Source organism: Miniopterus natalensis, chromosome 1, assembly GCF_054644295.1.
Source record: "Miniopterus natalensis isolate mMinNat1 chromosome 1, mMinNat1.hap1, whole genome shotgun sequence".
Classification (NCBI taxonomy): domain Eukaryota; kingdom Metazoa; phylum Chordata; class Mammalia; order Chiroptera; family Miniopteridae; genus Miniopterus; species Miniopterus natalensis.
Genome location: NC_142081.1, coordinates 51,040,704 through 51,056,857, shown reverse-complemented (window position 1 = coordinate 51,056,857; position 16,154 = coordinate 51,040,704). Strand labels below are relative to the sequence as shown.

General features: G+C 42.2%; 1 protein-coding gene across 3 annotated transcripts in view; it reads right to left on the bottom strand.

Moving 5' to 3' along the window:
* Positions 1-534: 534 nt before the first annotated feature.
* The window catches only part of MYO5A (myosin VA), a 168,517-nt gene continuing 152,897 nt past the window's right edge, over positions 535-16,154 (bottom strand). For all 3 annotated transcript variants that reach the window (XM_087821400.1, XM_087821398.1, XM_087821399.1), the window contains 8 exons: positions 14,617-14,763; positions 12,006-12,160; positions 10,311-10,400; positions 8,491-8,641; positions 6,198-6,480; positions 4,553-4,727; positions 3,245-3,325; positions 535-2,964 (listed from right to left, as the gene is read on the bottom strand). In XM_087821400.1, the coding sequence (XP_087677526.1) occupies positions 2,812-2,964; positions 3,245-3,325; positions 4,553-4,727; positions 6,198-6,480; positions 8,491-8,641; positions 10,311-10,400; positions 12,006-12,160; positions 14,617-14,763 (1,235 nt within the window). In that variant the 3' untranslated portion in view covers positions 535-2,811. The remainder of the gene's footprint in view (positions 2,965-3,244; positions 3,326-4,552; positions 4,728-6,197; positions 6,481-8,490; positions 8,642-10,310; positions 10,401-12,005; positions 12,161-14,616; positions 14,764-16,154) is intronic.

Genomic DNA, 16,154 nt, shown 5'->3' with positions numbered 1-16,154 from the left:
TAGAGGAATTATGAAAAAGTAAATTAGTGATGTTAAAGAATGTACTGCAAAGAAGTGAGAAGTTGTTGTGCAAAGACTGGACTCATGGTTAAGCCACCAGGCAGGCCAGGGGGCAAGTGCAGATGGACTCCTTCCACTGCCTCAACGCGGTCAGAGCCGGCGAGCAGGCCCGGCCGTGGGGTACAGTCTGCTTGAAGGAAGGAGAGTGAACAGGTAAGCGGGAGGGCGGAAGCTGCCGGAGGTGTGTGTCTGAGGCTGTGTGAGAAAGGGGATGGACAGTAGGGAGGGTGGGCAGTCCTCGGAGTGGCCAAAGGACACCCAGGCAGAACAGTGTTGCGTCCTCCAGTAGTACAGTCATTGCCAGGCTGGGTTCCCTGGCCGCAAGGTCCACTCGCTATCACTAAAGATCTTTAGGCTGCTAAGAGATGTTCATTCAGACCCCATCTGGGTCCTGGGAGGCCTTGGAGGAAGTTGGAGCCCTCAAACAGCAGAGCCTTGTGTGGCCATCTCTGAGCAGGAGCCTCTGGCCAAGGAGTGGAACAGGCTGCAGCCCTTTCCAGCAGAAAGACAGCAGTCAGGTGAGAGACCAAGGCCCAGACAAGAGACGCTTCAGGACACGAGCTGCCTGGGAGTAAGAAAGACGGCTGCAAGGGCAGTGGGAGCTATGGCGCATCTTGAAGACCAGACAAGATTGAGGGTGAAATGGGACATGCCACACAGGACTAAGCTGGGGAGGGCCTGGGGAGAGTTCAGGTCTAAGGTGGACAGCCTACCCCATGGTGGCACTTTGTTTTTAGCATCTTCCTACCCAAGTTCCATCTAAGCTCTTAGACTATGACACATTCAGTACTAACCACATGGCGATGAGTTCATTGTTCATTGAAAACCATACTGACAAACCAGGCAAAACTGAGAGAATCTAATTGAATGAGTAGTGTCTTGGGTTGGTTTTGCAAATAAAGGTATCCAAATTGAAGACAGCAGTATGTGATTCAATAAAAATCACTGAAACTAACTTTCTAAAAGTATGAACATAAATCACGTACAGTGAAGAGAGGTTATAGCTACACAGACTTGTGATACCGTTACTAATCCCTCAGACTTAACAGGCACCAAACGCTGGTCTCCCCATCAGGGGATCAACTTACTGAGTAACTGCAGCTTGTTTCCTTAGGATCCGAGTGCCGAGAGGAGAGAATATTAGACGTGGAAGGGACCTGAAGAATCAGTTGTCTAACCCTCTTATTTATAAAAGAGGAATTTGAGGCCTGAATAAGTTAGCAGACAGTATTTATCTTTTAATAAAAATCTTTATCAGTGATTTGAAACTGACTTCCATTAATATTGCACATATTTTAATAAGATGTCATTTTATACACCATCTGGGAGTTAAATTATATAAATCTATGATTGCAATGCAGAACCAGAGTTTCTGATAAAAGCTAAGGATTTGCGTTTGCACAACCTGAAAGATTTATGTATAAGATTTCTAAGAAAAAATGCAGAGTATGTTTAATTAGAATTTCAGAATGAAAACATAGAATCTGGGTCTTATTGAACCAAATCCTCTGTAAATTTCAGCAATTTTCTTCTATTTCATATATATGTCAAAGTATTTCTAACGTGATGTGCTTTTAAGTATCTAGTGGTACTGAGAACATTTACAGAAGTTGCAAAGCCTAAAAAATGGAACCATAAGTATTCATTATACACCGTCTTTTGCATAATTTATAAGATAATCAAGGTTTCAAGACCTGAATCATGAATATTCTGACAATGCTCTCTAGATAGTGACTGAGATTAATTCTTAATAAATTAAGAAGAAAGAAAGCCTGTCACAGTTGACTATATGCACTGCAGGAATCAGATCTGGGAACTAAAAATAAGTCACTTCACAGAACACTGTACCCCACTGTGATCTCCACCCAGGGGAAATAATGAGCACATCACTGTAACACGTCCTGAATAAATAATGACATCAACAACTGCCACTCTGTCTAATCCTACCCTAAATGTCAAATGTTTTGTCATATTACTATATGACTTCCCAGTGTCTGCTACTTGTGCAGGGGAATCCATAGATATTTGCACATAATCCAGTTAAAACTGTGATCTGATTGAACTGTAAACAGAGTTGATAAGAGAAGCTTATTGTTGTAGTGCCTAAGAATATCGCTTACATTGTAAAGAACACAGTATGTAGCAGCAGTTTAAAATGCTCAGGAAACTACAGTACAGATGGACTTCTATGCTATACAGCAAACCAGCATTCGCGTAATATCTCTACATCATAATGACACATAAGGGAAGTTACCTGTCCAACTACTATACATACTGCCAGTTTATTTTTCGATCCAGTTCGACAACATCAACATTGATTCCTAGACTGATATGATATGTACTCAATAGCGATTTTTCTTCTGGTTACACAGGGAGGTTCTCTGTTGGTACCTTCCTAACAACAGCTCACATTTGGAATGTTTTTTCATGCCATTCAGATGCAGTGCTAAGGATTTAAAATTAATGCTGGCAGCTGAAGACACACTTTTCCCTCCTCCTGTCATTCACCTGATGTAAACGTGGGGTACCTAATGATCAAGGGTGAGTGTTGCTAAAGGTGACACTGCACAAAGGGGCGTGACTTCTTTCCAAGGTGATGGGAGTATCCTAAGAGATTTCCAGTTATTAACTTCTTGTTTGGAAGATGATCAGTACATCGTTGTTAAAAATGTGTTTTTAGTAGCTCCCTGGAAATAACGGGCTCTTATTTCAGGAGGAAACGTGCTATCGCCGTTCACCTTGACATCACCTTCAGACCCGGGAGATGAAGCCAAGGCCCAGGCTGGCCGGGATCTGGATGGTCTCCAGTGCGAGGGAGGATGGGTTAAAGGGGAAGGTGACAGGAAAGATGTGTTTAGCATCCATGAGCAGCTGAGGAGAGTCCTTCCTGTCTCGTAAACGCATCTGAGATGGTTAAAAAACAAAAAAGCAGGGTGTCAATTCTTTGAATCTATAAAGAAAATTGTCTTCTGCCAAAAATCCTACCAACTCCTCAACTAATGAAGAATGTTTACATTTAAAATCACTTCATTTTCCCCATACACTGTTATAAAAAAAAAACTTAATGCACCATAAAAATAAGAAAAAATAATATAATAAAAAAATATTATCCTTCAACAGATTGTAAAATTTCCATTCAAAATGCTGTGTTGGTGAATGAAAAAAAGAGCCTGGGAGATCTTACCTGTATAGTACGAATAAATGACACAGAGACTCTTTCTTCAAACTCATTAACTGGCGTATACAAATTCAGCACTTTGACAATCTGTGAGAAATAAAATGATAAAGTTTTCAGCGTATCATTAAACACACATGGGGGCTCGTAATCTGGAAAACTGAGAGGATCTGTGCCTAGTTTCAACCCCTCCAGGGTTGGTGGGACAGGAGGAGAGAGGGCGATGGCCTGAGGGCACATGAACCTTTACTATTTGAATTTTTATAATAAAAATGTATTAATCTTTGTACATTGTAAGCAGCAATGTAAATTTGGAAAAACATTCAAACTGTGCAAAAGAACACAACATGCAAAGTAAAAGTGCCCCCACTCCCATCCTCCCAGTCTCCTGGAGTGGCAGTTTTTGACAGTGTCTTAGTGTCCATCTAGCTGCTTTCTATACATACTCTATGTATAGCCTACAGAAGGTTTCTGTTATGAGATGTGAATGAACATTAAGAAAGTCCAAGAGTGAGCACAGAAATAACTGGGCAAATGAAAAATGGGCCTGTTTATGCCTAGCCTTCCCTCAGCTGTTGCCATTGTCCTAATGTCCCCCCTTCTCCTCTTCTCACCCCTTAAATTCAGTGCCCTGCTTGATGGGGCCTCTGCTGAGCACAGTCAGTTATGGCCCCTCAGCACTTCCTTTAGACTTCTCACCACTGAACTTGCTAGAATCTCTTACAGTAGAGTTAGCTGGGTGCATCTGTCTTCCCTACGAAACTGGAAGTTCCTTTTAAACAGGGATTCCTTATTTATTGAAGTATCTCCCCCAGCAACAAGTATGGTCCCTTGAGATAGGAACTCAATTATTATTGAAGAAACAAGAATTATCTGTCTTAAAGTAGAGAAGTCTAAAGAATCACTCAATTATAAAATAATACGGAAATTAATTTGGGGGATACAAGCTCCATAGAGCATGTACTGAATTTAAGGCATGAGAAGAGAGAAGGAGGCACTCTGAGGACAATGGCCCCGAGCTACACACAAGGCACAGAGTGTACAACTCCTCAGAGCGGGGGACTTGGTTTTATTCGTGGTTGTGTCTCCGTGCCTGGAATATTATGCAGAACACTCAGACAGCAAACACTCACTGAATGCCTAGGTAGGTGACTGACTAGCCCTGAAATGTGCTACTTCCTGGTAAAACCCTTCTTCAAGATCTGTCAGATACATAACTTCTCTGACGCAGAGGAAGTCAGCTGAGAGAGGAGCAATAGCTGGAGGACTTCCTTACTTGCCCAACGATCACCCTTGAATGTTAAGTTATCGCTCTACCTGGGCAGTAGTTAAAGCATTGCACATGGAACAAATGGCTTCTGCATCATCATCTGTTTTCTTTTTCACTTGCAAAAGCTGAGCAGCCTGAATGAGAGGTTCCAGGGTTTCTTTAGCCCCGCTGTTCATCAGATTCTTGTCACGCAGCCATTCTTCCAGCTGACTGACATTGTACCTGTGCCCCGGGGGGGAGGGGGAGGGAGAATGCAAATTTACTGAATGCTGTCATAAGTGTCATAAATGTCTTAATTTCCTGTGTGTGGTTTTGTCAGTAATTTCAGTTAAAATGACAGGCAGTATTCTTGTTCACTTTTCTTAAATCTTATCAGCTGTACTTAAAAATTATCATTATAAAGTCATGAGGTTTATAATCATAATTATGTAAGAGTAAAAGACTACAGAATATAATTATCTTTAATGCAAGATAGAAAACTAGCCATTATAGCGAAGGCTATGAAATAAGACTTGCTAGAAGATAAAATAGGACACATTCTATGGCCACATCCTTATTAAAAACAGCTGTAGCTTCTCTTATAGCTTCAGAGGTGAGAACTGATAATCCTTCAAGTCCTCTCTCTTAAGTCCAACTGAGTAACAACCCCCCTCACACAGACTTTGTGCTCCAGTCCTCTTCAGGGAAGAGCCTGGGTGATGGGGACAGTGCCTGAGGAAGCCCAGGGATGGAAGGAGAGAAAGGCAAGTGGGGGACACTGGAAGAGACAATGACCCCAAGAAATGACGCAGATGCTGAGGTATCAAGAGGTGGCCAACCAAGTAACAGAGGTTCTTAAACTAAAATGAGGTACATGGACACACAACCAGAACTTAATAATCAGGCAAACAGGAGGAATTACCTTATGACAGGTGCTTCAAATGTATAAACAAAGCTTATGGAGAAACAAAGTCTGCTACCTGGTGTAAGGAGTCATCTTCTTAATGTTAACTACAGTGGATATGGGTCAGAATGGAAAATCTGAAAGGAATGCCAACATTTCCTGAGACTGAGAAACTAGACTATTGTAGAAGAAATCTCCCTTTACCCCCTTCTTGGTAAATATTCTAGCTGTTCTAAAATAAATTACTTGCAAACTAAATCAATTCTATTATGATAATGAGGTTATGCTGAGGAGTAGTGGCATCAAATTGAGTGCAGCTCTTCCTAAGACATCAAGGGGCACATTTCAAGTGTTAGTGAGAGAGACCTGTTAGGCATGTTCTTGTTGCCATGGGTACAGAAAGGTATTTTGTTAAAATAAATTTCTAAGAGCAATCAAACATTATAAATCATTATCATTTGGTATTTTGTTATTGTACAATTAAAACATACAAAAGAAGAGGAGGCAGCTATCTCATCTTCATGTATTTTTCATCATCTCTCCAATCCCTCCAACGAGCTAGCTTCACAGGGGAGCAGGGTCCTAACAAGCAGTGAGTGGAACCTGCTGGAGCCAGGAGCAATGATGACTGAGCGTGGGGAGGTCCAGGCTGGAGGAAGCGGCCCCATGCCCGCTGTCCCCTTGCTGCTTGGCTGGTGGCCCCAGACATCAGGTGCACTGACTCGAGCAAGCCACTGGCTCTCGTCTCGGCACGCTAGCAGGCAGCAGTCGGGGATGAGAAGAGGCAGTGCGTGTCGGAGTTTGCTCACCTGATCTGCATGCCTTTGCTCCAGGAGCACATGTCCTTCCGCAGGAGGAGGTTGTTCAGCGTGACGGCCCCCACGATGTAGAACATCTGCTTAGCCACCTGCTTGATCAGCTCAGGGTCCATTCCGTGCTGACACATGACTGAGTGGAAGGAGCCGAGCTGCCGGAGGATGGAGTCCAGTGTGTAGGTGCCCTCGTCGGCAATGCTAGAGGTCCGCTTCCTCAGCCCCGTGGGCTTCACCCCAGACACACCCTGAATGGTCTCATGCTCCAGCATGCCTGAGACTGCAGGAATACTTCACGTTAGAGGAGAAGGTCTGGAAGGGAACCATTTTGTTTGCGCGCACGGGCGCACACACGCTCACATATTCAGTTTGGGAAATGATCTGAGCATCAGAGGGAAAAAGAACTTCGCAAAAAAGGCTTCTGGATTTCAACTTTAGTAAAGGAATATTAAATGCAAAAATTAACCAAGAAATTAAGAAATCTTAATGGTGTCTTTTCTAAACTATGAAGCACAGCCTGTACTAGCACCAGTGTGTGGCACCTTGGGAGGGTTCTGAGAGGGATGCAGCAGTCAGGGGCAAGATGAGTGTTCTCCAGCGCTGCGTGAACCCGAGGCAAACAAATCAAACAGCCAGAAAGGCAGGAACCTGGACAGAGGTCTTGGAAGGGGCAGTTGTGCAAGGCTGGAGAGCTGGCCCTTCCTTGACCTGAGCTCCCCACGATGGCAGGGGAACTGGGTTAGCCTTGGTCTCCCAGGACTCAGCCTTCTCATCTGGCATTGCTGCTCCCTCTCTTGTGCTCTCATAGCATTTGGCTTAGTGTCCTCTGGATGGTTTTGGGATGCCCACCCCTGGGCGGGGAGCGTCCTGAGAGCAAGGTCAAGACTGATTCACTTTTATTTCTCCGATTGCTAAAACACAGCTTCCACAGAACCTTATACACAGTCAACACTGTTGTTGTTAAATCGTGGGGGGTGGGTTTAAGTGGGACACCTTAGAGGTAAACTTATTGTTTAGCCAATAAAAACAGGAAAAACAGAAAAAAGTTGGCCGAGCTGACCTTTACATCTGCCACCTCCTGCATTTTAGCTGACCTACACTGCTTTACATTCATGACCTTTCAGAGGATGACTGAAGAAATCACTGCCAAGTCACACAGTTTCCTCAGCCTTTTATGTTTCTAGTTGTTTGATTGTGGGCTTAGGATAGAAATGGAACACTATGAGCCCACCAAAGGGAAATGAAGAAGTTGTGGGAATGAGGAAAATACATGGGTGGGGCAAGATAGGGCAGCTGGGAGCAGTCTTCAGAGGCTGCTGATAATTTGCCTAAGGATAAAAGTTTGGTAAGTTAAAAAAAGTTTTATACACTTTTTTAATTCAATACATTAAAAATAGCAGCCTGTAATTTGTACATGCCTCCTATCTTCTACTTCAAACATGCTACACATCCCAAAATGTGGCATAATACATAAACACACATCCAGGATGAGTGCACACGTACGAAGAGAGCTACATGGAATCCATAATTATCTAAATACACATATATAGAAATAGAACCCCCACACACACCCACACACATAGTGGCTCATCAAATAAGAAACTGCTGCATTAAACCAAATTGCCTTTAACAATTCCAGAGGGGGCATGAGATATACAACTTAGCCTGGGGTGTCTGAGCCCTGTTCTATTGCCATGGCACCCTCCCCAGCCTCCTTAGTTTTAGATGGAGTAGGGCAGTAGTTTCCCAGACCAAAGTTTGAAGTTTTTGAAAACTGGACAAGTGCCTGGCTGGGCGTGGCTCAGCGGTTGAGCATCGACCTAGGATCCAGGATATCGGGGTCCGATTCCTGGTCAGGGTACATGCCAGGGTTGCGGGCTAGGCAGCAGATCAATGACTCTCTCATCATTGATGTTTCTATTTTTCTCTCTCCCCCTCCTTTCCTCTCTCTGAAATCAATAAAGATGTGTTTAAAAAAAAAAAAAGGAAAACTGGACAAGCAATGAGGTCTGCTGCTGGGCACAGAGCATGACCCAATCTTGAGAGCAGTGTTCCACACTGGGCAGGGCCCTAGACACTGCTGCTCTAATCGTGTGGACGAGGGATTCTGATGCATCCATTAGTCATGGCTATCATCCCATGTTCTGGGATTCCTCAGCTAATTTCAGCACTAAGCCTCCCTATTTTATGTTCTCCATGTGATACATGCCGAGACACGTGCCACTCATGGTCACCTACTGGTAGGTAGAAGAGGTGGACAGACCTGGCTGTCAGGACGCACTGGTCTTACCGATCATGGGCTGAAGGATGTTCTCTAACACCCGCACGAGCTGCTGGTAGATCTGGATGGCCAGGTCACTCAGCACCTGCCGGTACTCGGCCAGGTCAAAGTTGGTGAGGCAGTGTTCATTCTGGCGAGAGGTGTTGTGCTTCATGAAGCCCTGGAGCCATGATGCAGAGTTAGTGATGCGCTTGAATGAAATGTCTGCTGTCTAACTCGTTTGATCAGCATCTTCCTGCTCTTTTTCTCTTCAGAGTTTCCATCCATCCCACACATAAATGCCAGGGTAATAATTTTCAATGCTGTGTGTATTTGCTTCCATCTTACAAATTCCACTTCTTACTAGCTTTTGAATAATATCTAAACTTGACAACCTAGCATTTAAGCCTTTCCAATAGCAATATCAATAAAATAAGGTGGGAGAACTTAATTTTTAAAATAATTGCCCTGGCTGGTGAGGCTAGGTTGGTTGGAGTGTTGTCCTGGCACTGAGAGGTCATGGGTTCAATTCCCAGTCAGGGTACATACCCAGGTTTTGGGTTCAATCCCGGGTCAGGGTGCATACAGGAGGCAACCAATCGATGTTTCTCTCTCTCTCAAATCAATAAAAACATATCCCATATAAAAAATTAATGGGTTTCACTTATGAAATAGGAGGTTTACTGCCAAACACTAAACTACCTAAAGTACTAACCTCTTTAAACTTCAGTTCATTAAATATAGTCCTATTTATAAACACTGTACGCAAAGGGTACCTAATCTCAAAATAGATCGATTTCTACAGAGAATGGTGGATAAATAAAACATTTCCCTTTCATGGTATCCATACATGATTTTCATCTTTTGGTGGTATTTGCTAAAATGGAAAGCCAACTGTACAGGAAGGTGCTTTTGTCAGATATTTCCTGACAAAGGCAACAGCCTACTGGATGGGTTCTGCCCACAGTCCTTAACAACACAGTCCAGAAGTGGGAATGACAGGACAGTGAAAGGCCCCTCTGGGGAACTCGGGTCTATCAGTCCCATCTTCTCAGGGACCACATCTTACTCATATTTGTATTTCCTGTAATTTGCCAGGACGATCCTCTGCACCTAAACTCTGTCTGGGTGCTCAGAAAGTGCTACTGCTCAGCTTCTCTTCTACCCCCCAGGCAAAGAACAGGGAGGTGCACAGGGTAGTGGTTAGGGGCACAGGCTCTCGGAGGCGGGCAGACCCAGAATTCCAGCCCTGCCCTTCATGGCTGAGAGGACTTGGGCAAACTAATGGACTTCACTGAGCTTCAGTTTCCTCTGGGTTATAATCCCTACCTCAAAGAAATGTTGTAAGAATTAAATAACACAGTGCATAGTAAGTGCTGTCTGATGCATACTAACTTAATAAATAGTAATTATTAACATATTACAGTTTTGAAAAAATGAAGTCTGTGAAACAACTGATGAAAATATCACTACAAACAAAAGCAAAACAGACTTTTGCACAAATTTAAAGAGATGTCTTATCACCTTTAATGCATTACAGTAAGCTGAAAGTGATTAATTTTTACAATGAGTTCTTCAATAGCCCACTTCCACGTATTGATAAAAAATTTCATTGTTGTATCTATTCATTGGCCAATGCTCACTTTATTTCTACTGTGTTTTCTCATAATACAAACTCTCAAAGGGAAGAAACCATGTTATTCCCATAAATAATAAACACAAAACAAAGCTATGAATTTCCAAGGCACCTCTGAACTCAGGTTTCTAAATTAACCAATGGCTAAACATGTTCTTTAAAAAGATTAGAGGAAGTATATAGTATGCTGGTTTTATAATCAGGGTTTTCTCACCTCTTCTCCACTGTACTGCTTCAAACAGTGCAAAAATCGGCAGGTGTTAGAGAGCCAGAAGGAAACAGTTTCAAAATCATCACCTCGTTTCTGAAAGAGAGAATAAGCCTAAATTTACTTTTTCCTTTGGGAAATAACCTGAAAATAACTGAACAGATTCCAGAAGGCCCATTTCTTTAAGCACAAAAGAGAATCACAAAAACTATGAAACACTGAAACCCAGATTAGGTTAAAAATCTTATCAGTGAAAGATACAATATATTTTTTAAAGATTTTTAATTGATTTTTTTTAGAGAGAGAGGAAGGGGGGGAGAGAGAGAGAAACATTGATGTGAGAGCAGAACATCAATTGGCTGCCTCCTGCATAACCCCTACCAGGGAACAAGCCTGCAACCTGGGCATGTGCCCTGACTGGGAATCAAACCAGCAACCTTTCAGTGTACGAGACAATACCCAATCAACTGAGCCACACTGGCCAGGGTAATAAGATATAATTTCTGAGCAGTGAAACAGAAATGGGATAAAGGAAGTCCAGTGCAGAGCAGGAGACAGGGGAAGCTGTCTGGCTCTTCATCAGGACTGGGAAACATGTCCAAAAAACTCATTGCTAAATCAAAACAGAGCTGTGGCCAGTGTTTCCCAGTGGTTAGAGCATTGGCTTGCACACAGAAGGGTCACAGGTTCAATTCCCGGTCAAGGGCATGTACTTGGGTTGCAGGTTTGATTCCTGGTCGGGACATGTGTGGGAGGCAACGGATTGCTGTTTCTCTCTCACTTTCATGTTTCTCTTTTTTTCTCAAATCAATCAAAATAAACAAACAACAAAAAAGACATATCCTCGGGTGAGAATTTAAAAAAATGGTTAAATGGTATACTTTTTTCTTATGTGCAGTTTACCACAAAAATATATATGTATTTCATGAAGGATATCTTAGATTGTTTATCTCCATCCTAAAAGTCTCTTTAAGTCAAATAATCAAAAAGCAAAATACCCAGAGCACATTCTCTTAGCTCCTCACAGACTCACCCGAGTTAAAACTAAGAATAATTTTCACTCTTTTTCTAGAGTCAGGAGGAGGATTATGCAACATGACTCAGTGATTGCTGAGTTATTATGTAGGACTTTCTGCTCTAGTATATAATTTTGCTGCCTTTTCCAAGTCTTTCCTTTCTGATTAGTATCTGTGTATTGCTTCTCACATAGAATCAGGCACAAGGTTATATGGAAAATTATGGGTGAATTGGAGAAAAATGGGAAGAAAAGTTCAAAGAAACTTCTTAATATTTCATCAAATATCTTTTTACATGAATGAGCCATGTATTATTGAATTTAATACCTATTTTAACTACAGCATCATATTCCCTATATATAAGGGACTCCATTAAATATTTTAAATTTACTTCTAATTAAGACCCTAAAGTGGATTATTTCTGTCTATGAAGAAACAATTTATTCCACAATTAAATGCAATTAATATCAAGTTAGTTTTGATTACTAATCATCCTGAGCCCTGTTTTGAAAGAAGGCACGTAGAGAATTTGTAAGAAAGAATGTTTCCTACAGTGGAAGGAAGCAGTTAAGTCTGGAAAGTGTTCATAACTGGAATGTAGCTCAAGTCTGAGGAAGGAAAAGTCCCTCTGTGCAGATTCTGTCATTAATATTCATTATGAGAATGTCATTGAACATAAACTGACCTTTAATACTTTTTTGATGCTGTTAATTGTCGATGTTAGCAGCGACCTTACTTTCTGATCATCATTCAGGTAGTCAGCATGTCGAACACACATAAACAGGATATATGCTGGCAGCCCTGGAATCAAATTGACTGCTACCCCACGTGGCTTCAGTTCTGGAAAAAGAAAAGAGAAAAAATAATCTTACATAACACTGAAAGTCTTCATGAGAAGTGCTTTGAGAGACAATAAAAGCATAGTTCTCATGTGTGAGTTCAATCATTCAGGATAAATAGGTCGCATAAAAAAACACATTTTAATAGCTCAGTAAGAGGAGTTCTTGAAGGTGGGAACACGTGAATTTTAATTGTCTATGCAATAACAACTCCCAAATCTCTATCTCTTGCCCCGACTTTTCCCTTGAATTGCTGTATCCTGTATCAATTGCCTTCTTCACATCTCAATTCAGACACGTCAAACTGAGCCCATCCAAACCAAACTCAATTCCTGTGGTATCCGCTCTCCAAGAGTTGTCCCCATCTCAGCAAATGGCAGTTCAAGGCCTTCTAGTTTTTCGGGTTATAAACCTGCCATCACCTTTGATGCCATTCTTTTTCTTACACCACAGATCTAATCCATCAACAAATCCTATTAGCTTTACCTACAAAACACATTCAGGATCCAACTATTAGCTGCTCTGGTTTAGGTCCCCCTAGTCTTCTCCCAGATTGTGGTGAGAGCTTCCACACTGGCTGCTGACCCATCCCTTGCTCCCCAGTAGGACATTTCCACACACCAACCAGGGTTATTCTATAAGACAATGCCAGTCAGATCATGTCACTAACATTATGAAAATCTTCCAAGTAGCTTCTCACCTCATTCATTTACAAAATAAAATCCTTGCCATGGCTCTGTTCCCCATCCCTGGTCCCCAGGTTGCTGTACTCCAGGAAAACAGGTCTCCTTGCTGCTGGGTGAAGATGCCGGGCATGCTCCTACCCCAGGGCCTATGTACCAACTATTTTCCGCCAGGGATGTTCTTTCCTCACATATCATCAGCATGAATTGCTTCCTTACTTTCTTGGTCTCTGTCTAAAGATCACCTTATCAAAAAGGCCTTTCCTAACAACTTTATATAAACTAGTACACCTGCCTTCACTCTTCAGCCTTTTACCCCATTACACATTTATTTTTTCCTCTATTTTCGTTTTAAATTATTGATTTTAGAGAGAGAAAGGAAGGAAGATAGAAGAGAGAGACAGAGAGGCATCGACTTGTAGTTCCATTTATTTACGCATTCACTGATGGAGCCCACAACCTTGGCGTATTGGGATGACACTAACCAACTGAGCTACCCAGCCAGGGCTTTTTCCTCTCTTTTTCTCTCCTACTGGAATGTAAGTTCTAGGAGAATCGGGACTTTACTTTGTTTTTTACCCAGCACCTAGAAAATGCTTGGCATTAGTAAGAGCATACTAAATGTTTATTAAACTGATGAATCTCTGCTTAAACTCTATGTTTAAAAACAGTGTCTCCTTAACATTTTTGCTAAATGAGGATCAAGTTGAAACGTCAGCACCTCTGCACCCAGCACCAAGTTTAACGCCAGGAACCTTAGGAACATTAAATCAGGTGTAACTGCCAATCACACTGCTGTCACCCTGGCACCTGGGGGAGGGATGCTATGCAAAGGCTGAGAAGTTTTCAGCTTGTTTAGTTCACAACTTTCAGGCTGTGCACACTCCCTCATGATTTCCCACCCTCCTCTAAAAAGTATTCCTGCAGAGCCAGTGGGCTCACACCCAATCTTCAAGGCCTCAGGCGGCTCTGAAATGCTTCTTCCACACCCATTTCATTTGTCTGGCCCGTTCCTTCCATTGCTGGAATATTTTCCTTAATTCTTTTGTGCATTTTTCCCTATTACTGAATTGTTGTTATTGATATATTTAGTCATACACCTTCTAGGAAAGTATGGAAAACAGAAATTCAGGAACTTAAATGGCCTAGAGCAGTGGTGTTCAACTGTGGCTATACTACAGAACCCCTTGAGAGATTTAAAAAGAAAATTAGACACGGCCAGGCTCTTCCCTCTGGATTTTGATGTAATCAGTCTGTGGTGGGGACCATACAACAATACTTTTCAAAAGCTTCCCGGGTAGTCGAATGTGCACAGCTGGAGCTGAGAAGGCCTGGCCTTGAGGGATTCTTATGGGTGGGCTTGCCTCCTGGGCAAGTGTCCCCGCAGTTCGACTGGTGATGCACGACCAGCTGGTCAGGACGCTTCCACAGTGCTGCAACGCACAGTATGTAATGACGATTGCAGAAACTGGTGCTGAACATTTAAAAAACCAGTGACTAGTCTTTCCCACTACTGACACGTGTAACAGCAAGACCTTTATCTCATGCAGAAAATACTTGTCCCCTCCCTCCCTCCCTCCCTCCCTCCCTCTCTCCCTCCCCCCTTCTCCCTCCTTTTACTCTCTTTTTTATGTGACCACATGGCCAAAAGATGGCTGTTGGCAAGCCAGCAAGAGCGGTCTCACCAGGAACCAAAGTAATTGGGCTTCCTAGCCTCCAGAACTGGGGGAAATAAGTATCTGTTGTTTAAGCCAAAAGAAAAGAAAATACTTGCCCAGAATCAGGTTCTTAACAAGTTTCTGCTCGTCCTCCTTCTTGTATTCCAGCATTCCTTGGAAATCCTTCTCTTTCCTGGGAATGTTGACTGGACGGATGGGCTCGTCAATGATCTGTCCTGGAGATATGTTCTCCATCTGGCCCACTTTGTGAGAAACAAAGAGGAGAAGAGAATGTTTTCCAGGTAGAAAAGATGAGAAATTTCCATGTTCCTATAATTTTAAATGATGAATTCTATAACAACAGAAATGTGCCACATTTGCCACTTAATTGTCCCCTCTTTAAACACTTTTTCTGCTAAAACTGGTTGTAGATGGCAAAATTATATGGTAATGTCACTGACAGCCACCAGTGCTTGGCTACTACCAATGTCTGAGAACCTGACTTGATTCAAAAGTTTTTTTGGGGGGAATAATTTACTCTGTAATAAGATTAAATGTCCCCAAAGTAAGTGGTCTAACTTCTTGGTTAATGAATCGTTATCAATCATAAGTGGTTAAAGATATTTAGACTTTAAATCACAGAAGGAAAAATATAATATTCCACAAAGTGGAAGGAGTATAGAAGATTCCCCCTCACCTTTAGCTCCATACATGTAGTTATTAAAGACAAAGAACATTTAAGTGTATCATTGCAATTGAGAAGCTGGTAGGATAGTGTTTCTTCACAGTAGTTGTGAAATGTGTTATTTTTCTTTTTTTAAATTATTTTAAATTTATTGGTTTTAGAGAGAGAGGAAGGGAGAGCGAGAGAAGCAAGGATTTACTGTTCCACTTATTGATGCATTCATTGGTTGATTCTTGTATGTGTCCCAACTGGGGATCGAACCCGCAACCTGGGCATATCAGGCAGATGTTGTAACTTAGCTGCCCGGCAGGGCGAAACATATTATTGTTCAGAGGCTTCCCAAGGCAAAGACCTAACTTTCTCCCGCTGTCCCTCATTTCCAAAGAAATCATGAGCAGATAAAACCACCTCTATTAATGTGATTTCCTAGATATGATTCAGTTTTTTGTTTGTTTCTCGTAAAATACTAACAGTCCTACCATGAAGTTTCAACCATTAAAGCACAACCACTGGCTGTTAACAGCCCATTCAGAGGTTAAAGTGGTCACTACTGTCAATAGCAGCTGCTGGAGAAGAATCATGCTAAGGATTTAAAAAAGTATCATCCATATCATCTCAAAATCGAGAATTGAATGGGAAATACACGAGAAGGTAGGGAACACATGAGTTAGAGTTCCAGTGGTGCTTGTGCAGACACATGCTAGTAAGCAGGTAGTTTTACCTATAGGAAGGGGGCAGTTAAGAAATCTGTTTAGGTGCAGATTAACTTTGAGCTCAGAGACTTGTCAAACAGAATGCAGATCAGAAGCATCAGAAAAGCTAATGCTGCTGACTCCACAAGGTGTCAGTCGTGCTTCTCCTGTCACTTGGGGCAAGTCCTGTGTTAGCTCTGGGAAGCCAGTTCCACAGGAAGAGGTTATCAGGGAGAATACCAATTCCCATCAGAGCTCTTGCTTATGAGGCAGACAG